The sequence below is a fragment of the Cygnus olor genome, chromosome 6 (assembly GCF_009769625.2).
Source record: "Cygnus olor isolate bCygOlo1 chromosome 6, bCygOlo1.pri.v2, whole genome shotgun sequence".
NCBI lineage: Eukaryota > Metazoa > Chordata > Aves > Anseriformes > Anatidae > Cygnus > Cygnus olor.
Window position 1 is genome coordinate 18,023,930 of NC_049174.1, and position 19,674 is coordinate 18,043,603.

Consider the following 19,674-nt stretch of genomic DNA (forward strand, 5'->3'; position numbering starts at 1 on the left):
TTCTTTTAATAGAGTTCAGATTTTAAATACTGAATTTAGGATACTAAGATCAGGAAAGGCTGGGGCTTTGCGCAGAGTTTTATGTAAGGACTGAGAGCTGGGAATATGGAAGTGCGAAGGACAAGCGGATTCAAGCAGGTCCTTCAAATCTGAACCTTGTGCTTCTCTGGCGACGCGTTCATAGGAGAGGTAACTGCCCACAGGGTGGATGAGAAAACGTGTGTGGGTTTGCAGGATTTTGTGAGTGCGTGTGTTTGCACAGCGCTGCACAGACTTTGCTTCGCACAGTTTCCTCTTTGTCAGTCTGGCCGTCTGTCAGCTTCCCCTCTGCTCTGCTCGTGCTTTCTCAGTAACAGGAAAGAGCAACAGCTTCTGCAGCAGAGGAAAATAAAACCTCCCCATGCGAGAGATAGCGGTAATGCCTCACGCCACTCTGAACTCCTGTTTTTTTTCTCGCTAGTCAGCTAGACTTAGGGGTGATGTGGTTGTTTCCTCTCCAAGCCCTTTTCTCCCTCAAGATTTTAGACAAAATCCATTAAAGTCTCCTTTTAGAAAGCATTCTCATCTCAGGAAGGCAGCTCAGCAGTTTTTGGTGTGGCTTTATTATCTATATTCTAATTCTGCCAAAGCCTGAGCATCTGACAGGATACAGCTGTACTGCTAACTATTTTTTTTTCTAACACACCTATCACAGATCATCTCAGAGGTATCACAGGCTTTGTAGGTGGGGGCCCACCTCAAATGATAACTGCAAGTGCCATTTTTTTTCATTCTGAACATTTTCCTGGTGTTCATTCAACCTCTGAAGCATGCTGTACCTACCACGAAGCTGATCGGGCAGAGATTGCATTACTGCCGTTCTCCTTAGTTTTCTCAAAACCATTTAAGTGACTTCAGAAAGTGAGAGATGTTTATTCTTGTAAGCAACCGAATGAGGACATCAGCGTGGGGTTATTTGGAGAATAACCCCCATTGCTGTCACGCTGACCTGCCATGTGTAAACACGGTGCACACAGTGGCTAATTGCCGCTGGGCCCTCGCCTCTGATGGCAGGATGCTCTGTGCACCTCCTGCACAAGAGCAAGGCCAAGCCCGTCAGCAGGTCTCCTGAAGCAAAAACATTTTTAGAGGCAGACAGCGCACCAAATTGCTGAAATGTCACAGCACCATTAGAAGAACCTTGGACCCTCCATTAGGCACGGTTCCAACTAGCAGTGTGCCGAAAAAAGCCCTTTTGACTTGAAAAAAAAAATATCCTCAGTGCTTTAGTGCTTTGCTTATTTTTTTTTCTCTATTTAATATCTAGTTCCACTGAATTTCTCTCTCACGTATGCTTGTCCTCAGATTACCCAAGGTAGTTCTGCTTGGGGTGGGAAAGAGCAGGAGCCTGGTCTCAGACAAGGAAGCTGGGGAAGGCTGGTCTCTGGCCACCAGGCTTTCCCCTCTGCAGCAGCTGGCGGCTGAGGACAGGCTGCCTGCTTGCTCCTCCTCCCCGGGGAAAGTGCATTGAGCATGGCTGCCTTTGCTGTTCCTGAGAAGGAGGAAAGTGCATTCAGAGGTGGTGATGGAGCCTGGCTCCTTCAGAGCAAGCACGGAGAGGGGAAGAAGCATGGGTCTTCCCTAGAGGTCTGCAGTTCCACCCTGCCCATAATAGTAGAGCAGTGTTATTTTCCAGCAAATTAAGAGCTTCAAAAGTTCAGCATCTCTTTTTGAGTGTGTGACGATGCCTTCTTGAAGTAAGGTTTGGTGGTGTAGCAGTGGGATTATCCTGCTATACTTCCATGGGAACAGGATTGTTGGATTAAACAAAATTCAGTTTTGTTGTTTATTGTTGCATGTAACCATATTGCACACACGCACACAATCCTTGCATACTCTTCGCTGTGGCAAGGCACAAAAATGCAAAACTAGATGTGTGTGTCTGTGAGTCTGCTTGGCTATGGAGATCATGCAGGGAGTGCCTGTTTAAGGATGCAGCTGTTTTCCATACAATGAAACATGAAGTGCTTTTTACAGACTACTTAGTCCTAGAAAATTGAGTAGATAATCCTGTTTGATGCAGGGTTGGTTTGTAGCTGAGTAGAAAGCACACCCAAAGGTGATAGATTTAATAATCTCTGGGTCTTTGCATTTCTGTGTTTTGCTGTGCAGGTTTCTTAGCAAGATCAGCTGGAGCTCAGCCTTCCACCATGCCTGTGCCTCCCCCTCCCGCTCCCCCTCCACCCCCAACGCTGGCCTTGGTAAGTTTTACAGGAGGTGGATGTACAGTATGCACTGTCCTCTCTTGCTGCTTGTCATGTTGGAAGAGACATGCAGCAAGATGACAAGGGTGGGTATGGTATCTGGGGAAAGCTTTCCTACATCTTGTTTACAGCTGATTGATCCTGCAAGAGGGACCGTTACTTCCATTCCCTTTCAGTGCCCATGTGCATGTCTCTAGCCACATTCACTCTCCATCTTCCTCTTCCTCCCATGTTGGTGGTTTGATCTGGTGCAGGGATCCTGGGTGGAGAGGCACAGCTTGCCTAAGTCAGAGGAACTGAAGTCTTGCTCTCCCCTTGCTTTTTTCCAGCCATGTATTCCCACCTTCTCCCTTGTTCCGCTTTAATACTTATATGACCTGGTGGTGAACTGGTTCAGAGATCCTGAGCTGGCAAAATACAATCCCTAAAATCCTAAATTTTTTTTAAGGATAGCTCTTAACCAGCCTAGCTCCCTCAGCCAGCCTGTGGTATAAAGGTACGAGACCCACTGCTGGCACAACATGGTGGGTGAGACTACATTGGACCTGGCTTAAATCAGCCTAAGCTGGAACGAAGCCTGCCCTGGGCTGTTTGCTCTGACAGGCAGACAAGAAAGAAAGGCTTCTGGAAATGCTGTTGTAAAGTACTCAACCGTTTTGATACCAAAGCCCTAGATGGTTACACAGATAAGCTGGGCTGTGCCCTGCTGCCTAAGAGTCTTTCCCTCACTGCCCACCGTCAGCAAAATACCAACTCTGTGCTTGGTCCCTCCGTGGCAACTCTCAACACCTTTCAGGACTTTTCCATGACACTGATCTGATAAGTTAGAAAACTTTTCAGGAACCACCGTTTCATAGAAGAAATCATATATACATGCATGAGCGTATAGCTAAAACTCCATCTTTCTTCTGAGTTATCCAGAATTTGTAATAGTTTGAGTTTCACTACAACTTTCAAGAATGTCCGTCTTTTGGTGCAATCAGATTGAACAGGGACAGACTACTCAGTCTACAAAATGGCAATTTTCCATAGATGTACTTTGGCTTTCAGAAATTAGATTCTTGAATTCAAAAATATAAAATAAATAAATAAATAAATAAAAAAGCGTCGTGTTTCCACTGAATTGTGTGGGTTAGAGTAGCAGCACTGTTTGGGGCCTCAAGTCAGTGAGAAGGCCAGCTACTTATAACGTCATTCACAAAACCAGATAAGGCAGGTTACCCAGTCTAGTGCTGTTAAAGCAGAAACTGAGGTCTCAGGTAACTACCGTATTTGAGCAGAACTTTGTAGCTGAAACTTGAGGTTTATTTTACCTCCTCATTTTTCATTTTATTTTGCAGGCAAATACTGAAAAGCCAACCCTAAGCAGGTCAGAACAAGCGGGGCGAAATGCTCTGCTATCTGATATTACCAAAGGAAAAAAGCTAAAGAAGACTGTTACTAATGACAGAAGTGCTCCAATTCTAGACAGTGAGTATGATCCTACGTGTCTGTGTTTTTGTATGCTTTAATGGTTCTATGTATCTGAATGCAGAAAATTGTTTTAGCTGTCGTCAGATTAACTGACATGGGAGAAGCGGGTAAAACAAAATGCCCAGAATTGGCATAAAAATAAATTCTGTTCTTCATGGGTTAAGTCACATGAGAAATCAAGTACTGCTTATGACGTGTGAGTGTCAATTTGTTTGCTTACTGTCATAAAGCAGGTTTTTTTCTCACAGTCACTTAAATCATGCCAACCCTGCTAGGAGACCTGCCGAGAGGCTGCAGCGGCTCAGGCAGGCAAACCCCCTTCAGGACTGAGGACAGCACAGAGAAAGTGAACAAAAATAAAGGCAGACTTGGCATGGCACCATTGGCTTGTTTAAGGACCCGGTACTGGTCAAGCAAAGCCCCAGCTGGGTGTCGTTGGGCTGGGGTGACTCAGGGCTGGTATCTTTTTGGCCAGGTTTGGTTGCTCAGCCTGCCCCGTGGTGCCCTGGCATGGTGCGGCACCTCAGCAGGCCTGGGTGCAGGAGAGGCCTCCGTCCAGCTGAGCTGCCGCTGGGCCTCACTGCACACCTTGGTGTGTGCTGAGACGAGTCTGGAAAAGCCCACACAGTAAAAGCATCGGGAAGATGGAAGGGAAACAGGAGACGGATAAGGGACAAAGGCCTGCTGTGGTGGTAGCACAGCACTTATTGCCCAGGGAGAGGAGACATTTCCACAGACCGATTAGCAAATGTGATACAATTCAGTCCAGGTCCAGCCATGCAATCATAGGCTAGACTGTGATGGGAAGATGATGAGGAAAGAAGGAAACACCAACAGGAATGTGACCAAATAAGAATTAAAAAAAAAAAATAGGCACAGTTCAGCAGCCAGCCATGTACCTAGCTTTAAACTTTTGAATATCATCTCTGCAATCAAATTTACACGTTCTAGCTAATCTAATGAGCTGGAGAAAAGCAGTTAAGGGGTTTAAAGGAGGGCTAAACAGTAAGATTAAAATTATGTGGCCTATTATCTTGTTTACATGAATTAACAAATCGTGATGAAAGACTAAAACATAGTAGCAGCATTTCTCCAGAGGTTCACACCCTATATGAGTCAGAACCAAACTGAGCTAACATGCTTAAGAAAAGAGAAGGATCATGTGAAACATTCCCCCATGAACGCATTCTTCCTCCTTCTTTTCTGGGTGGGATTATTAGGAGTGCTTTTCATCTACAGGTTTTAATTACTTTAAAGTCAGTGAAATTTTTACCCACCCAAAGCTGTAGAAATCGAGATGCCAAGAAATTAAGCAATCGATCCTCAGCCATGTAGCCCTGTCATTGGGGAGCTGATCTCCACAGGTATCCCAACCTGTAGGCCTGATCATTTTGCACTGATGTTCTAAACAGGGCTCTTCCCTGTATTTGTAACTGTGGAAATGCTTTAACTTTACCTTTAGTGCTCCAGTGTTGTCACAGCAAAAATATTGATATTAGAGGAAAAACAGGAGAGGAAGGAGGGAACTGATTAAAGTAGTTCCTTCCTATTGGGAAAATTGGCAGGTTATGATCATATCACTGCATTTCTGGACCTACAGGAAAGTAATCAGAAAGGAAATCTCTTTCCCCACTAGGCTTTGTTTAAATAAGTAGATGTGTTGCAACTAAATCAGTAGTGACAGAGGTCTGTGTATTCCCAGAAGGGATCACCAGAGATGCCTCCAAGAGGAAGAATGCCTCTGCCTTCTCCCTCCTTTCTCATTTCCCATTTTCCTCATTTGCCCTGTCTTTCAATTTGCTTATGGAGAGGTGGAGGTGAAGGATGAGAGCAAAGGTATGAAGAAATGGAAAGCAGCCACATCGATGTTAAGAAAGAGAACATGATATTCTCAGAGGCCCTATCCATTTTCAGTTCCAAATTCTCCAGAGTGACTGTTTCTCTGCTTTCCAGTCCAGAATAGACTAAAGGAAAGTGGTGGCTTAATAAAACTCAGTAGCTATGTTTATTGCGCCACCTCTTCCATGGTGCAATAGTGGTGGTAGTGGTAGCTGTGATGATCCAACCTGAACAAAGGCTTGCTTGTGTATTTTGAAAGCTTGTCCTTTTTTCCCCAGTTACAAGTGTTGCTCTACTCAGAGTACTTTGCAGGATCAGCCTCGCTTCCCTGCATAACACGGGGGACTTTTTTTTTTTCCCAACAGAACCCAAAGGACCTGGTGGAGGTGGTGGTGGCTTTGGTGGAGGTGGCGGTGGCGGCGGCGGGGGTTTTGGTGGTGGCGGCGGTGGCGGCAGCTTCGGTGGTGGTGGACCACCTGGCCTTGGAGGCCTTTTCCAAGCGGGAATGCCAAAGCTCAGATCTGCTGCGAGTCGAGATGCTGGTAAGAAAAACCTTGCGGTTTCAGCACAAACAAGTAAATGGCAGTTTACTTATTAAAACCTTCATGCTACAGCAGTAAATTACCTGCTGAGATTAAGTATGTCTTCAGATATGTTAGGCTCTTAGGAAATGAAATTTTGACCTTGAATCTTGTTTTATTCTTAATACTAGATTTTATGAAGAAGCAAGACTCTTCTTCCACCCCTCCTGCTAATGAAAACTAAAGGTCTTGGCAACGTCAAGTGGCTGCCTGCAAAGCAGTCAGTCAGACTAGGTTCTGCCTTGGCTGGGGGTGTGCAGGTCCGGAGGGGAGCACAAGAGGATTCCTATTAATTCTCCCTTGTGCACCAGGAAAAAGGGTCTCCTTTCCATTTGGAAAGTACATCTGTGCCAGCTCCGCACCAGCATGATTTACCACGTTGGGAGTGCAGGAGGCACCCCAGCTGGCTGGTGCGCACGCTGCAGTTGGAGGCTTGGCTAGGACATGTGCTGTATTCTTTGAGCTGGCAAAACAGCTGCCCAAAGCCCCGTGCCCTTCGAAACAACAGAGACCTGGGACCAGTGAGTTTCCTGGAGCTAAGGACGTAGCATTTCACAGTTGTTGAAGGCGGACTGGGCAACAGGGGCCGTAGAGTGTTATGAGTCTTGCATGTTTTATAGACCAACGTAATTTTTCAGCACATTTGTACAAAAGAGGCTCTCGGAGCTGGTATTTTCTATTGTGTCACGGTCTATTTTGGGAGCTTGTATTAATGCAAAAGTTCCTGGCACAACAGAAGAACGTTTCTTCAAGTGCAAGACCGCTGCCTTCTCCCTGACATACACAACCGTGTCCTTAGCTAACACCTACCGGGAAGGGCTGAGGTGCCTTTGGCCGGACGGAACTTGTAAAACACCCTTTAAACTCCCGCTCCGCGGATCCTGATGCCCTCTCTCTCTCTGTCTCCCCGAGCAGACCCCGGGGCCGCCCGCCCGCCCGCGCTGCCGCCCGGAGCCCGCTCTGCCGCCGCCAAGCCCTTCCCGGGGCCGGGCGGCCCGCCGCGCTTCCCGGGGCCGCCGTCGGGGCAGCGGAGCCCGGCCGCCGACCCGCCGAGGAGCCGCATGCCGCCGCCCCGGCCCGACGCCGGCTCCAAGCCCGAGGCCCGCCCCGCCGCCGGTGCCCAGCACCGCCGCGGCCCGTCGCCTCCAGCCTGCACAGCCGCGGCTCCGCCGCCGGTGCCGGCCGTCAGCCGCCAGCCAGCCTCGGGCCCTGCCCGCCGCCCTTCCCGGGCAGCCGCGGCGCGGGGCCCGCCGGCTCCCTGCGGCAGCCCGGCCCGGCGCCCCCCTTCTCGGGCAGGCCGCCGCTGCCGCCCACGCCCGGCCGGCCCGGCGGAGGACAAGCCGCCGCCGCCCCCGCCGCCCCCCGCCGGCCACCGGCCGCCGCCGCCGCCGCCCGGGAGGCCGCCCTGCCGCCGCCGCCGCCGCAGAACAGCAAGCCGCCCCGTGCCCGCCTCGCCGCGGCCGCCCCTCGGCGCCCCCGCGCCCCCGCCGCCCCCCAGCAGGCCGGGGCCGCCCCCCGTGCCGCCCGGCCCCGCCGGCGGCGACGAAATGCCCCGGCTGCCCCAGCGGAACCTGTCCCTGGTGCCCCCCGCCGCCCCCGGCACGGCGGGCGGCCGCTCCGGACCCCTGCCGCCCCCGCCCAGCGAGAGGCCCCCGCCGCCCGTCAGGGACCCCCCGAGCCGGACAGGTAGGTGCGGGGGGTGCTCTGCGCGGCACCCTTGGCTGGCAGCGCCCTGCCGAGCGGTGGGTGCGAGCGGTGGCACCGGGTGTTGGCCTTGTGCAGCGGGAGGTGACCCCAAACTTTGGCCGTCGTGGCTTGGCTTGGCCTCACAGCCAGTGGTGTCAGCGCTCGCATCAAATGCGACGTGAGCCAGCGTCCAGGGCCCCAGCCGGCGTGGGTTTTAGGCTGTGCGAGGTGAGGCAGCACCTTCCCAGCCAGCTCTGATTCGCAGGTGTCAGAAACAATGCTGTTGCGCACGGGGGACTCTGTCAGGGAAAATGAGGGTTTGTGGGCGTCGTGGTGGCTCAAGGAAAGCCGTTGTGCCCCACCTGCTAACTCACATGCTCTTGGGCAGAGCTTGGCAGTTTCTGTTACAATTTCTGCGATAAGGAAGGGGTTGCAAGCGGGGGGTTGCCCATTACGTGCTGTAACGCAGGGCACCTGTATAACCCAGCCTCTGTTCGGTGACAGCATTCACCTTACTGAGTCAACCTGTGTAAGGTAATGGTAGTGCTGTCACGAGCGGAGGTTTGCAGAGCCTGACCTTCTACGTGTTGGGAGACACGCACGCTTACAGGAAAATACAAATTATTTTATTAAAAGACCGATCTGACAGGTGTTAAGTGGGAGTTGCTACAGCATGACTAATTGTCATTACTTGCTGTATGCAGATTTCAAATGAGACTGAAAATAAGAGTTGTCTCCATCGAGTTATTTCATCATTTGTTTTGTCATCTGATAATTGTTATTCGTAACTTTTAAGAACTGTGCATCGTGACCCTTAATACTGGATGGCTTTCTGTTTGGAGATGAGTGAATCGAAGCACAAAGAGCCAGGCCCTGTAGCATGGGAAAGGGAGAAGCTTTGCATGGAAAGCAGCCCAGGGAAGCTCCGTGGAGTTGCCTTTCCATCCTCTGGATTAAGAGGAGCAGCACATCAGCCCGTTGCGCCAAAGGGGGGGGCACCGTGTCAGCACAGCCTGCCGGGCCCCAGACAAACAGGAGGAACCTTGTCACCTTTGGCTGGGGAATGCGGATCAAAGCTGCAGGGGGCAGCTGTGATTATTCAGATGTTTCAGGAACTTTTCTTGGGATGGCCTTTGCTTCCCCAGGAGGTTCCTGTTTGGCTCTTTCCTAATGCAGAAGATTTTGGTAAATCTGCGCTACTTTTCTGCTGATTTCATAATTAGAAGGAAGCTGTAGCTGTAACTCTAAATGTAAATACTGTTTTGCAGCGGTTTGACATATATCATGGGGTTTAGGTATGTTTAGAGAGAGAGCAAGCAAAACTGTTCTGGAAGTTTTTCAAAATGCACATCTGTAACTAGATTTCATCAGAACAAGGAAGCATTTCATTAAATGAACATAATGGTCAATTGCCCAACTTTACCAAGCAGAGAGGTAGCGAGACCTTTGGACGTGCACAGCCCTCCACACCCTCCGCTTAGTCTCCTCCTGCCCTAGGCGGGGATTCCTCTCTCTCTGGCAGCAGCATCTCTCCTGCCCTCCTTTACTGGCGCCTCTGGGAGAAGCACCTTTCCCCTGCCTATGTGGGCTCTGCCTTCATGTCGCCATGCCAGCCGCCCCGATGCACAGACGCTGGAAATGCAAGTCTACGTGTGAGGTCTGTTTCCAGCCTAGCGGGAGGTGGATGTGCTCCAGCTACAGGAATAAACTGGCATGCAGCACAAGCGTCTATAAACGAGAGCACTGATGCCACCACGCTGCTTAACGCTGCCGCCCCCAGGCTGAATCCCCCGTGTGCCACTGACAGCGCTGCTTGTGACGCCCCCCAGGGGACCACCCCAGTGGGGAAGGAGCCTGTGCAGGCAGCAGAGCTCCTCTGCTCCATGTTGCCTTGCCTCATGAGGGCACGTGGAGATGTGATGCAGTATGGCCTGGGCTCCCGCGGTACCCTGGGTTCCAGCTGTAACTGCTGGCCATCGTGGCCAGTGTCATTCAGAGGGGTTCAAAAGTGGCTTCAAGGAGCAGCCCCTCTATGGAGGTTAATGTACCTGAGAGCAAGGGGAGTATAGGCACGGAGGTGTGTTTATGTTAGATATACCGTGCTCCTCTGCAAGCCGGCGTGAGCTCCCCAGAGAGTCCTGCAGAGCAGGGAGGAGGGTCTGGGGGACACTCACCCTGGGGGCCCAACCAGCCCGTCCTCTCCTGTCTGTTAGCGGGAGGCCGTGGGTCGCAGGCAGCAGCTTACTGCTGGCAGAACAATTCTCGGTGTAAACAGCGTTTGTGTGCTTGCCTCTCTTCTCTCCCCAGGCCCCCTCCCACCACCTCCTCCCATCAGCAGAAATGGAAGCACCTCAAGGGCTTTGCCCGCTGCTCCCCAGCTGCCTTCCCGGGCTGGGCTGGAGAACCAGAGAGGTGGAACCCGACCACCGCTTCCCCCCGACCGGCCGGGATCGGGAGCCCTGCCACCACCACCACCACCTTCATCAGCACTCCGAAACGGCTTCCAGGATCCGGGCGATGGTAAGCCGTGCTCCACGTTACTTGCCTTCAGTAGAAAATGTGTGGTGGCTTTTGGCCTTAACGCAGCAAAAAAGGTTTGGGGGGAGAGGCCTTGTTTCTAAAGCAAGCTTTGAATTTCTGGTCCGCAGAGGTATCGTGTGGGTCTTGATTAATCCTGCTGGGTACGAATGGAGTAAATAAGTTATGCATAAGACAGAACTGCAAAATTGTCAATATAAGCTCAAAAATAACCCTTTGAAAAATAGCCTGAAAAAAAAAAAATGAAAAAGAAATGCATTCACCATGCTCGGCTTTCCTACAATACATAAAGAAGGCCAGAGGGGATTGTTCTGACTGTAACATGAATTCACGCCATGGCTACACTAAGACTCTTTGTAAGTCAGAACAAGTTAGATGATGACTCAAAAACCTAAAGCTGAAAAACAGAGAATGGAAGAGATTGTCAGAACACTGCTGAAAATGTCGGGTTTCTCTCTTCTTGCTGGTGTTTATTGAAAAGGTGAGGTCCAAGACAGATGGGTTTTAAAGATTCATCCTGTTTTTCTTTTTGTTTTCTATTCGCAAAGGACAGATACAGCTTTCAGCTAATTATGGAAGGCCAAAATTTGTATTTCTGACATTTATAAAGTTAGAAAAAGCAAGCAGAAAATAAAACTGTAACCCACACTATTGAACCATCTTTGCACATCAGATAAGGCAGGTGGGTCTCAAACACATTTTTTCGTGCCTAAGTCATTTGCAGGGTTCAGAACCTGCAGCTCCTTTACACACTGGTTTCTAATTGCAACCATTGGGAGTAAACATAAGAAAAACTGGATCCCAGCAAATAACCACATGTTCAACCGCTGGGAAAAAACTTACTCAGCTGTTCATTACATTATGCAATAAAATTAAACAATATCGCAAGAAAGTTGTAGTTGCAAAGTCCTGAAGCAGCCAAGTGAAGAAATGACAAAGTTTAAGATGGCCCACACCTGGGCATCCAAATTCAAGTGCAGAACAGAGCTACATAAAAATACTTTTCCTGTCATTTCAGTGAAGAAACTGAGCAGCTTTACAGTCCTATACAGTCCTTTTTACAGTCCTCTTTACAGTCCTATATAGTCAATAAGTACGTCAATGGCGTCCCAGTAGTTTCAAGAGATACTGATGTATTTTGCCATTTTTGACACTACTTTTCTGTCATCATACATTCTATTTTAGTGGCCCCAAAATTTTATTTTTCCTGTACAAAAATTAAGAAACAAAAAATACACTCCTTGCAAGTTAGAATGCTTTTAATTATGCTTTTGAGCTATGTTTATCAACAAAATATGAATATCAGAAAATTCTACACCCAGAAACAAAATACTGTTCTGGAGTAGTAGATGTTGTGCATTTCCTATAAGACACACACACATGTATATATACACACATATATGTGTTTTAAAAACAAAAACCGGTAGAATGATGGCCATTTTCCTGATCTGTGATTTTGCATTAAATTGGCTAAATGATCGGTTAAAGTTAATTAAGAATTTTCATTCTTAAACTAACCTAAAGCATCATCTTCCCTGACTTCCCAGTAGGATGCTGGTTCAATATTCAGTTATCTAAGCATTTTGCAATATAAAACATGTATTAAACATGATATTAATATCAGTTGAATTTTCTGAAGCTGTATCGCAAAGGTAACCAGTAAAATGCATGTTTGTTTGTTTTTCAGATGAATGGGAAAGCAGATTTTCTTTTCATCCTATATCTGATTTACCACCTCCAGAGCCATATGTACCCGTGAACAGAAGTTATCCCAGTAAATTAGCAAGAAACGAAAGCAGAGGTAAGTTTGTTCCACCTCTGGTATTAGAATTTCAGCGTATCCTCCTAATAACAATGTGGATGGGGAAGATATTCAATGCTAAGACTTGAAAACTTCTCCAACAGCCATTTCACCCTTCCCCACCACACAGAAAAAGCTTAAATAGAGGTTCACAGGCATAAGTTCTCTTAGGCTTGTATTTTGGGATAGGTTGGGTGAGGGATTGTTTGGTTTCTAAGTTGTAATGTGTATTGTAAGAGACCACTTCTGATATTATATTCACCTCCCTTCTGCTACAGGCAGACAGAACTGCAAAGTCCCAGCTTCACCTGTGACTTCTGCTTGACTGTTTTTGTCCCTGTTATTCCTCTTGGAATGCCGTTCTAGGACTTGTCTCATTCCCCATCTAAATCCATGTATGACTTGTTTTTTTGTGTGCCAACATCATCCTTGAGTTCAGTTATCCTCCTTCCTTGACGTGTTAAGCCCCTACTATTTTTTAAGACAACAGTCTTACTCTCCTCTTAGCTTCTGGCTTGCTGAGTTGATTAAATCAGGATGTACTACACTCTTCTTCCAAGCTAAGTTCTCTGTTTCTCTGATCATTGGTGTTGCTTCTGTATACATTTCAGTTTGCTTTTGTCTTTTCCAATCAGTGTTACGTGCTGTTCCAGTTGAGGTCTCGGCCATGTCTTCTATAGCAGCATAAATGTTTCCATTAGTTATCACCATTAGTGGTATTTCGCCAGGTACACCCAAGGATCAATTTACTTCTTTCACAACCGGTCACATCAGTGGCTCATAGTCATCCTGTAATCATCTGTACGCTCAGATGTTTCTCTGTCTCTCCTGTTTCCAAATGTTGAGGTTTTGGTTTGGAGCAGAAATTCCTGTTAGTCTCTGACCCTTCACTTTGTGCACTTAGCTTTCTGCCCATTCCTATTACTCCACAAGGAGAGGCAAAGAAATGTATGCACTTTTTTATATTTACTTTCAGGAGTTTGGAATGAAAATCTTCATATTGGGAAATATATGAAGAGCTTTGAAATGCTACTGAGTTTGGCGCTTGCCACTTTCATTGAAATTTGCATGTGTTGCAAGTAGCACTGATACTGTGTGTGTTCATATAAAACAATAAGGCTAATAAGAGTGGTCAATCTGTTTTGAGAAGGGGCCTAAGAACTGAAATATGTATCCTTTTCAGGCTTTTAAGGAGATAATGTTAGTTAAAAACTTTATTTTACACTGTTCAAGGTTCTTATGTTGTTTAGTAAACTAACCGGAAACTCTACAAAGGTATTTTCTAAAATGGTTAGACAAGGAAATGAGTAGATCTTCACCTGAATTCATGGCTTGGATGTGAACTCCCAATATTAAAGGAAGCCAGGAGTAACACAAAAATCTTTCTTTCTTTTTTAGGTGGCTCTGGCCGAAAAGAAAGAGGTGCTCCCCCGCTTCCGCCTATACCAAGGTGAAGTGGGTTCTGGCTCATCTTTGGGCAACATCTGTTTTACAAGGTTTCCTTCGAGTCAGCTCTCCTGTCCACATCATTGGAAAGTTGTCTGTTTTGCTTTATTTCCACTTTTGGCTTGTCAGCTGGAATAAACTTCAGTGTCTGTTACAGTTGTAGTAGACACAGCTTATGAACTATAGTTGCTCAAAGCTATGAATTTTGTTTGCTTATGCTGCAGGCTGTCAGGAAAGGCATTTTGTGGACCACGCGCAACATTCGTGCATCATGCTTACCGGGTCCAGCCCTGTCCCCTTGAGAGTTCCACAGGAGGTCTGGCTTTGAATTTAACAAGAGCTGGAACAAAGCTGTTTCATTCATTTGGGGTACAGTGGCTGTATTATTTGAATCATCAAGTACAATCTGTTTGCTGTTCCAATTGCCAGGGAATACCATGTAGCTGAGAGTCCCCTGGACCCTGCTTTGCGTGCCTGACCTGGCCCAACTGCTTCTGCAAGCCATATGCCTACTACGTGGGGACCGAGAGCTCATCCTAAGTCTTTTTCACCTCAGCTTAGCCAAGCAAATCATATTTTATACAATAGATGGCACATCCTGCCCCAGGGATGGACTGTGTTTGGCTGTGTTTTTTATCTGCAGAGAATCTTCCAAAGAAAAGCACAAATGAAGAATTCATCAGCATGAAATTGTCTTCTTTACAACTTTTCCTCCTTTTGTAATAGCGTTACGTTTTTAGTCACTTAATTCTTTCCTGCTTTGATGTGGACCAACCCACAGTCATCCGTGTCCTGGATTATTGTAATACCCTCTGCCTGAGACTACCTGCAAAGAGTCCTCAGGAAGTAGCCTTAGTGCAAATGCAACAATTATTGTAGTTGTTTCTTCTTTCTGTAAAGCATCGCTAACACCAGCGCTCCACAGACTGCTTTCCAGTTGTTTCTTTGGTACAATTAAATGATGGGTTTTTGACTTTAAAAGCTTCCTGGGGCTTAGGTCACAAGTCTCAGAGAGATTGTATTTGACTTGCATTACACAGAGCAGCTGGGGTCAAAAATGTGCGTAAGTGAAAGCCCTTTGATGTAGTGAAGGAGGTCTGGGGTTTGTGCACGCAAGTGGGAGCATGAGCTCCAAAATTTGCTGTCTGCACTGGTTCAAGAGGAATGGGAAGATTTGGCCTTCTGAGTTTACCATGAAGCCTGTCCTTTCAACCTTTGCTGAAACAAGTCTCAGCAGAGAGCTGCAAGGCTTACATTAATAGAAAAAGTGTAAAGTCTAACGTTGTGACAATTGGTTAAGATGTTTAATGGCTTTTGAATTCTGTGTTTGAGAAAAGAGTTCATTGAGTCAGTGCATTTTGTAAGTGGATCTAAATGCATGTAAAATGTCTTTGGAAATTAGAGGAAGATTATCATTCTGAATTTGAACTATTGCCAAATAATAGCTCTTTTTTAATTGGATTTCTGAAGGTTAGCCCTGAAAAACTTCTCTGTCTCCTCAACAGTTTTTTTCCAGCATACTCCTTGGGACCCCTACCAAGCCTGGATCAGCAGCCATGTTTCACAGGGTATTGCTAAAAAAAAAAAAAGAAAGAAAAAAAAAGGAAAAACAAGCCATGTGAGTTAAGAAAGTGTTTCTCTAGTGTGGGAGATACGATCCGAAGTATACACTGATGCTAGAATGAGGTCAGTCCTAGAAAATCCAGGGAATGTAGCTGAAGAGAGTTTGAACCCCACTGAAGTGTTTGCGCATGGGGCATTTTGCCCTTTTAGTGGGCACGGAGGGAGGAGACCATCCCTGCCACGCCACCTGGACAGTCACCATGAAGAGCATGAGGCAGAGCTGGATTTGGCCAGATCAACGTTAATTTGGCCTTTTCGGTATTTGTTTACAAAATCTTGTTAGCTGTGATAGCATTTGATTACGTACCAGTTTTTACATTTTTGTATCTAATGACATATTTTAAGTTACTATTTATGGTCTTGAACCTGCAATTCAATGCGCAGGCGCAGGGATGTATCGACATCTAATTGCAGGGTCGTGGCTGTAAGAGTTTCTTAAACAGATCTTAGTGGGACCTCCATGTGACAGGTGCACCTTGGGATCAAGGCTAGCTCAGTACTGAATTTGTATGTATTTTGGGTCACTTAAACATATGCACTATGCAAAGTGCCTGTCTCTTTGGCATATTATTATGTGAATAGAAGTCCAAGTAAGATTTTTAGAATAATAACTTAAAGGATAAATTATTGTATTCATGTTATTAAACTGAAGCACTTACAACTATGAGGAGCAACATTTTGAATTTAAGAATCCAATATTTTCAATACATTGACCTGCCAAATCCTTATTAATATCCAAACAGCTATGCAGCCAAAAAAAGAAAAAAAGAAAAAAAATCCAAAAGCTCTACCATTTTTTGTAACTTACCTGCTTCCAGCATGACTGTTTTACTTCAAGTCAAAGAAAATGCTGCAATTGTTCTGCCAGCCTTCTGCATCATTCAGAATATCCTGTATTTCATCTTTTTGGCAAGATTTGCTGACCAGAAGTTCTGGACCATTACCAAAGACCTGGCAAATCAGCTTCAATCTCACTTTAAAATATGTTGTGTAAAAGCCCTCAGTCAACAAGCCAAGAAACCAGAGCTGTTTTTTTTTAGCACTTTGTTGTTCTATAGAAACCTCTTCAGAATGGCTGTTTGTCATGTAGGTAAAATGCCTTAAAAATGCAGAAAGAGGTATTTTTTCACCGAACAACAACATGACTATTTATATCTTTTGCTATAAAATTCCCTAGATATATTCCAGAACAATGCAGCATTTTACCTGCAATGTACTGCTTCATGTATCAGTAGCTTCTTACAATATGATCAGTATTAAAGTATTTATTTCACTATGAAGTCTTAAAAGGAGAAGAATACAAAACAGGTTGATCCAGTGGTGCCTTATGACTTTTAGTCAACTTTTCTGTCTCACTAGAAAAATTAATAGGCATTGTTCTTCCACGTCCTGATGTAAATAGTGCTGATAGTAGCATTACACAGAGTTTGAGCCAAGTCCTGCTGTTGTAATGTGCTCAGTCTGCTAACTCCTGATTGAGCTGAATGTGGGGAGAGACTATTAGATCAGTCCTTAGGTGAGATGTAAGTGGGTACCGGTTACACAATACACAATCCACTGTTGGTATTGCTCTGGAAACCTACCCCTCTCCCAAAACCAGTGTCTCACACCGCTGTCTGTACTGCCCAGCTGCCTTCAGCGTGGTTGCGGAGGTTATTAGAAGACTGAATTTGATTCACTGCTTGCATATGAGATTTACTGGTTTTGTTTTAATGGCATTGTCTTATAAACGCTCACACCTGAAAACTATCTTTTTGTTTCATCAGTAAGACCTGCATTGCATGACAATGGCCACAGATGTTCTTTTTTGTTTGATTCAACGAAGTAAATAAAAAGGGAATAACTTTTGTACCACGTGACAGTAATTTCTGCTCAATATTTTGTAAGAAAAGCACATGTTATGTCTGTTACGACTTTCTGCACCAGTCGCTGCGAGAAGAGGTCACAGTGATTCATATTCAGAGTTTGTTAAAGGAAACTAGCTTGTGATTCAGGAAGCATGTATTTCTGTAAATGAACTACTTCTTAAATAAGGTTACAAGGTTCTTGTTTAGAAGTTAGCATTTCCCAACACTAAAAGGATTGTAATAATTATTTTTTTCTGCAAGACTGAACTACTAGAGAAGTTCCTTAAATTGTCACTGAAGGAGCTGGACAGCAGTGTGTCCTTGCAGCAGCGACTGTTCACGTGGCACTTGTAGAAGCAGGTCCCTGTTGGAGCAGAGGGGGAGGGAACTAAACTGCTATCGCATTTCACATACGTTGCAAGACACATATTTCTGTGCAGAAGTTTGCAAATAGGAAGGTTACTTCTTCCCTTGGAAGCAAGAGTGGATGGAGTTTTATGGTCAAACCGGGATTGTTTCAATGTCAAATGTCGAGAGACCTAGAGAGGGGAGGGGCCCTGCACCTGCAGGACTCTGGGAAGGGGAAGAGTGTTCAGAGAATAAAACCAATTGGCTGAAGGTGGGGATCCGTACAGGAGCACAAATCAGGATACAAACTGTGTATGTAATAGCACGTGGCAGTATTGCGAATGCTGCTGTCTCACAGTCAGGTGCAAACACCCTGTTGTGGCGGTACATTGACTGTGTATAGTATATATTATCAACTTTAATCTCTCAAGTTATATTCACGAGAAATAAGGAGAATCTCTTGCCTAAGATACTCAGTAACACATTAAGCGTAGCTAATTCATGGAAAGTTTCTTCGTGTCCACTAGAGAAAGTGGGGATTGTTTAGCCTGTGAGGTGAAACGGCCTGGGCTGTTTAGTTAAGATGTAAACCCGAGGCACTGACAGCCTGGGGAGTGTTCGAGGTACCCAGCAGAAGCAGGACACACGTATACATTCTTAGTGAGTGTGCAGCAGGTAGGTAGGCTAAAAGAAAAAAAGGAAACTGCATGTCTTGAATAAGGGAGTAACGCATCAGCATGTTGCCGTTTTGAAGTACAGTCTGTGATAAATGCTCTTTAGCATCAAGCCATACATGAAAAGGAAGGCACTCTAAATTTGGACCTCCAAAGCCACACAAGACTATGAAAGAGAAACATAACTTCAAACACAGGCTGAGCAGAAAGTACTGTTTTTTATCAGATGCTTAAAGTTTGAGCTTTTTATAAAATATTAATCAAATTCTGTGAATATTTTTCTGCTTAACATTTATTTTGTATGTGATTTTTTTTTCTCCTTATTTTTCTGTCCTATGCCAAATAAATTTTACTTTTATTTAATTGCTGGTGCAGACTGTTACATTGAGAACAACCACAGCTGCTTCCTTGACAGAAACACACCTCGGCTCCAGCAGGAGTGCGATAGCAAGCCTGGAGGAGCTGGGGCTGGGTTCGCCTCGCTGCCTGCCCACCAGCGCTTAGCCCCACAGCAGAAGCCCTCGGAGAACTTTGGGATACCATACAGTGAAGATTAGACACCTGCAGATAAGTCACGAGTGTAGTTTGGTGTAAACAATAGTAGAAAAAAACGTGGTTGGTGACCCTGTGCTTGTAGGTAGCTATTGCTTCTGTCGTCGTCTGGTGAGTGGAACCCATAGGCCTGGGTCTGGGCAAGGCGAGGCAGACACTTGCCGTGGGGAGGTGGCATGGAAAATGCAGCACTCAGTTAACCACAGAGTTTTGTTCCTCTTATCTCCTTTCACTAGGTAAGAGGGTACAGAAAATATGTATTTTCAAATGATTGAAACCTTTCTTTTGATTTTAGAGCCCTGTTCTTGATTGTGGATGTTAAAACTTTTCAGGTGATTTGGACCAGGTTCAACACAGGGGAAGACCCTTTTATCAAAGTCCAAAGAAGGCTCAAGTTCTGGTTGCACTTCCAGTATCTCCTCCAAAACTAGGAAGGTCATTTAAAACCTTGATCTAAAAAGCTCTACATGGTAACTCACCTACCTTGCAAAAACTTCAGCAGCAGGTTTATTCTTACAGAAATAGAGGATCCTTTGAGGACCATGGGGACTGCTTCTTGACACTTGCATTTTACAAACTGCCTGGGACAGAGACTTTCCCGAAAGGCCACAGAAACCCCTAGCTCACACGTAATGTGGTGATTGGCACCTGGTCCTGATGCCTGGGCTATGTGAGTGAGTAGAAGAACCACGAAGGGTGGAGTCAGAGCATGTGAGCTGCAGGGGAGCTGGCTCAGCAGGCTCAGAGACCTTTGCTGCAGATCTTAGTGGCAGTAGCCTTGAACTCAGAGTAGCCTTGAATTCAGAGCTATAAGTCTAATGATCAGATAATAGAAATACCTCTTTTAGGCTTAATCAAAGGAAACATGCTTCTTCCTGGTTTTTGAAGCAGGTAAATGATTTGCTTGACTTTGGGAGGAAGGAACCGAACTGAGCATACTGTGACCTAGCCATAACCACAACATATTCTTTCCTCCATTTAACTCAAAATGCATACCATTGCAGAAAGAAAGAGAGAGAATGA

At 46.0% G+C, this 19,674-nt stretch overlaps 1 protein-coding gene across 1 annotated transcript in view; it reads left to right on the forward strand.

The window, feature by feature from the left end:
- The window catches only part of WIPF1 (WAS/WASL interacting protein family member 1), a 37,685-nt gene extending 19,223 nt beyond the window's left edge, over nt 1-18,462 (forward strand). Inside the window, 12 exon segments of the mRNA XM_040562026.1 lie at nt 2,152-2,240; nt 3,584-3,713; nt 5,921-6,097; nt 7,052-7,239; nt 7,241-7,264; nt 7,266-7,459; nt 7,461-7,515; nt 7,518-7,574; nt 7,576-7,822; nt 10,130-10,342; nt 12,048-12,161; nt 13,560-18,462. Of these exon segments, the coding sequence (XP_040417960.1) occupies nt 2,190-2,240; nt 3,584-3,713; nt 5,921-6,097; nt 7,052-7,239; nt 7,241-7,264; nt 7,266-7,459; nt 7,461-7,515; nt 7,518-7,574; nt 7,576-7,822; nt 10,130-10,342; nt 12,048-12,161; nt 13,560-13,615 (1,506 nt within the window). The 5' untranslated portion in view covers nt 2,152-2,189 and the 3' untranslated portion in view covers nt 13,616-18,462.
- The last annotated feature ends 1,212 nt before the right edge of the window (nt 18,463-19,674 follow it).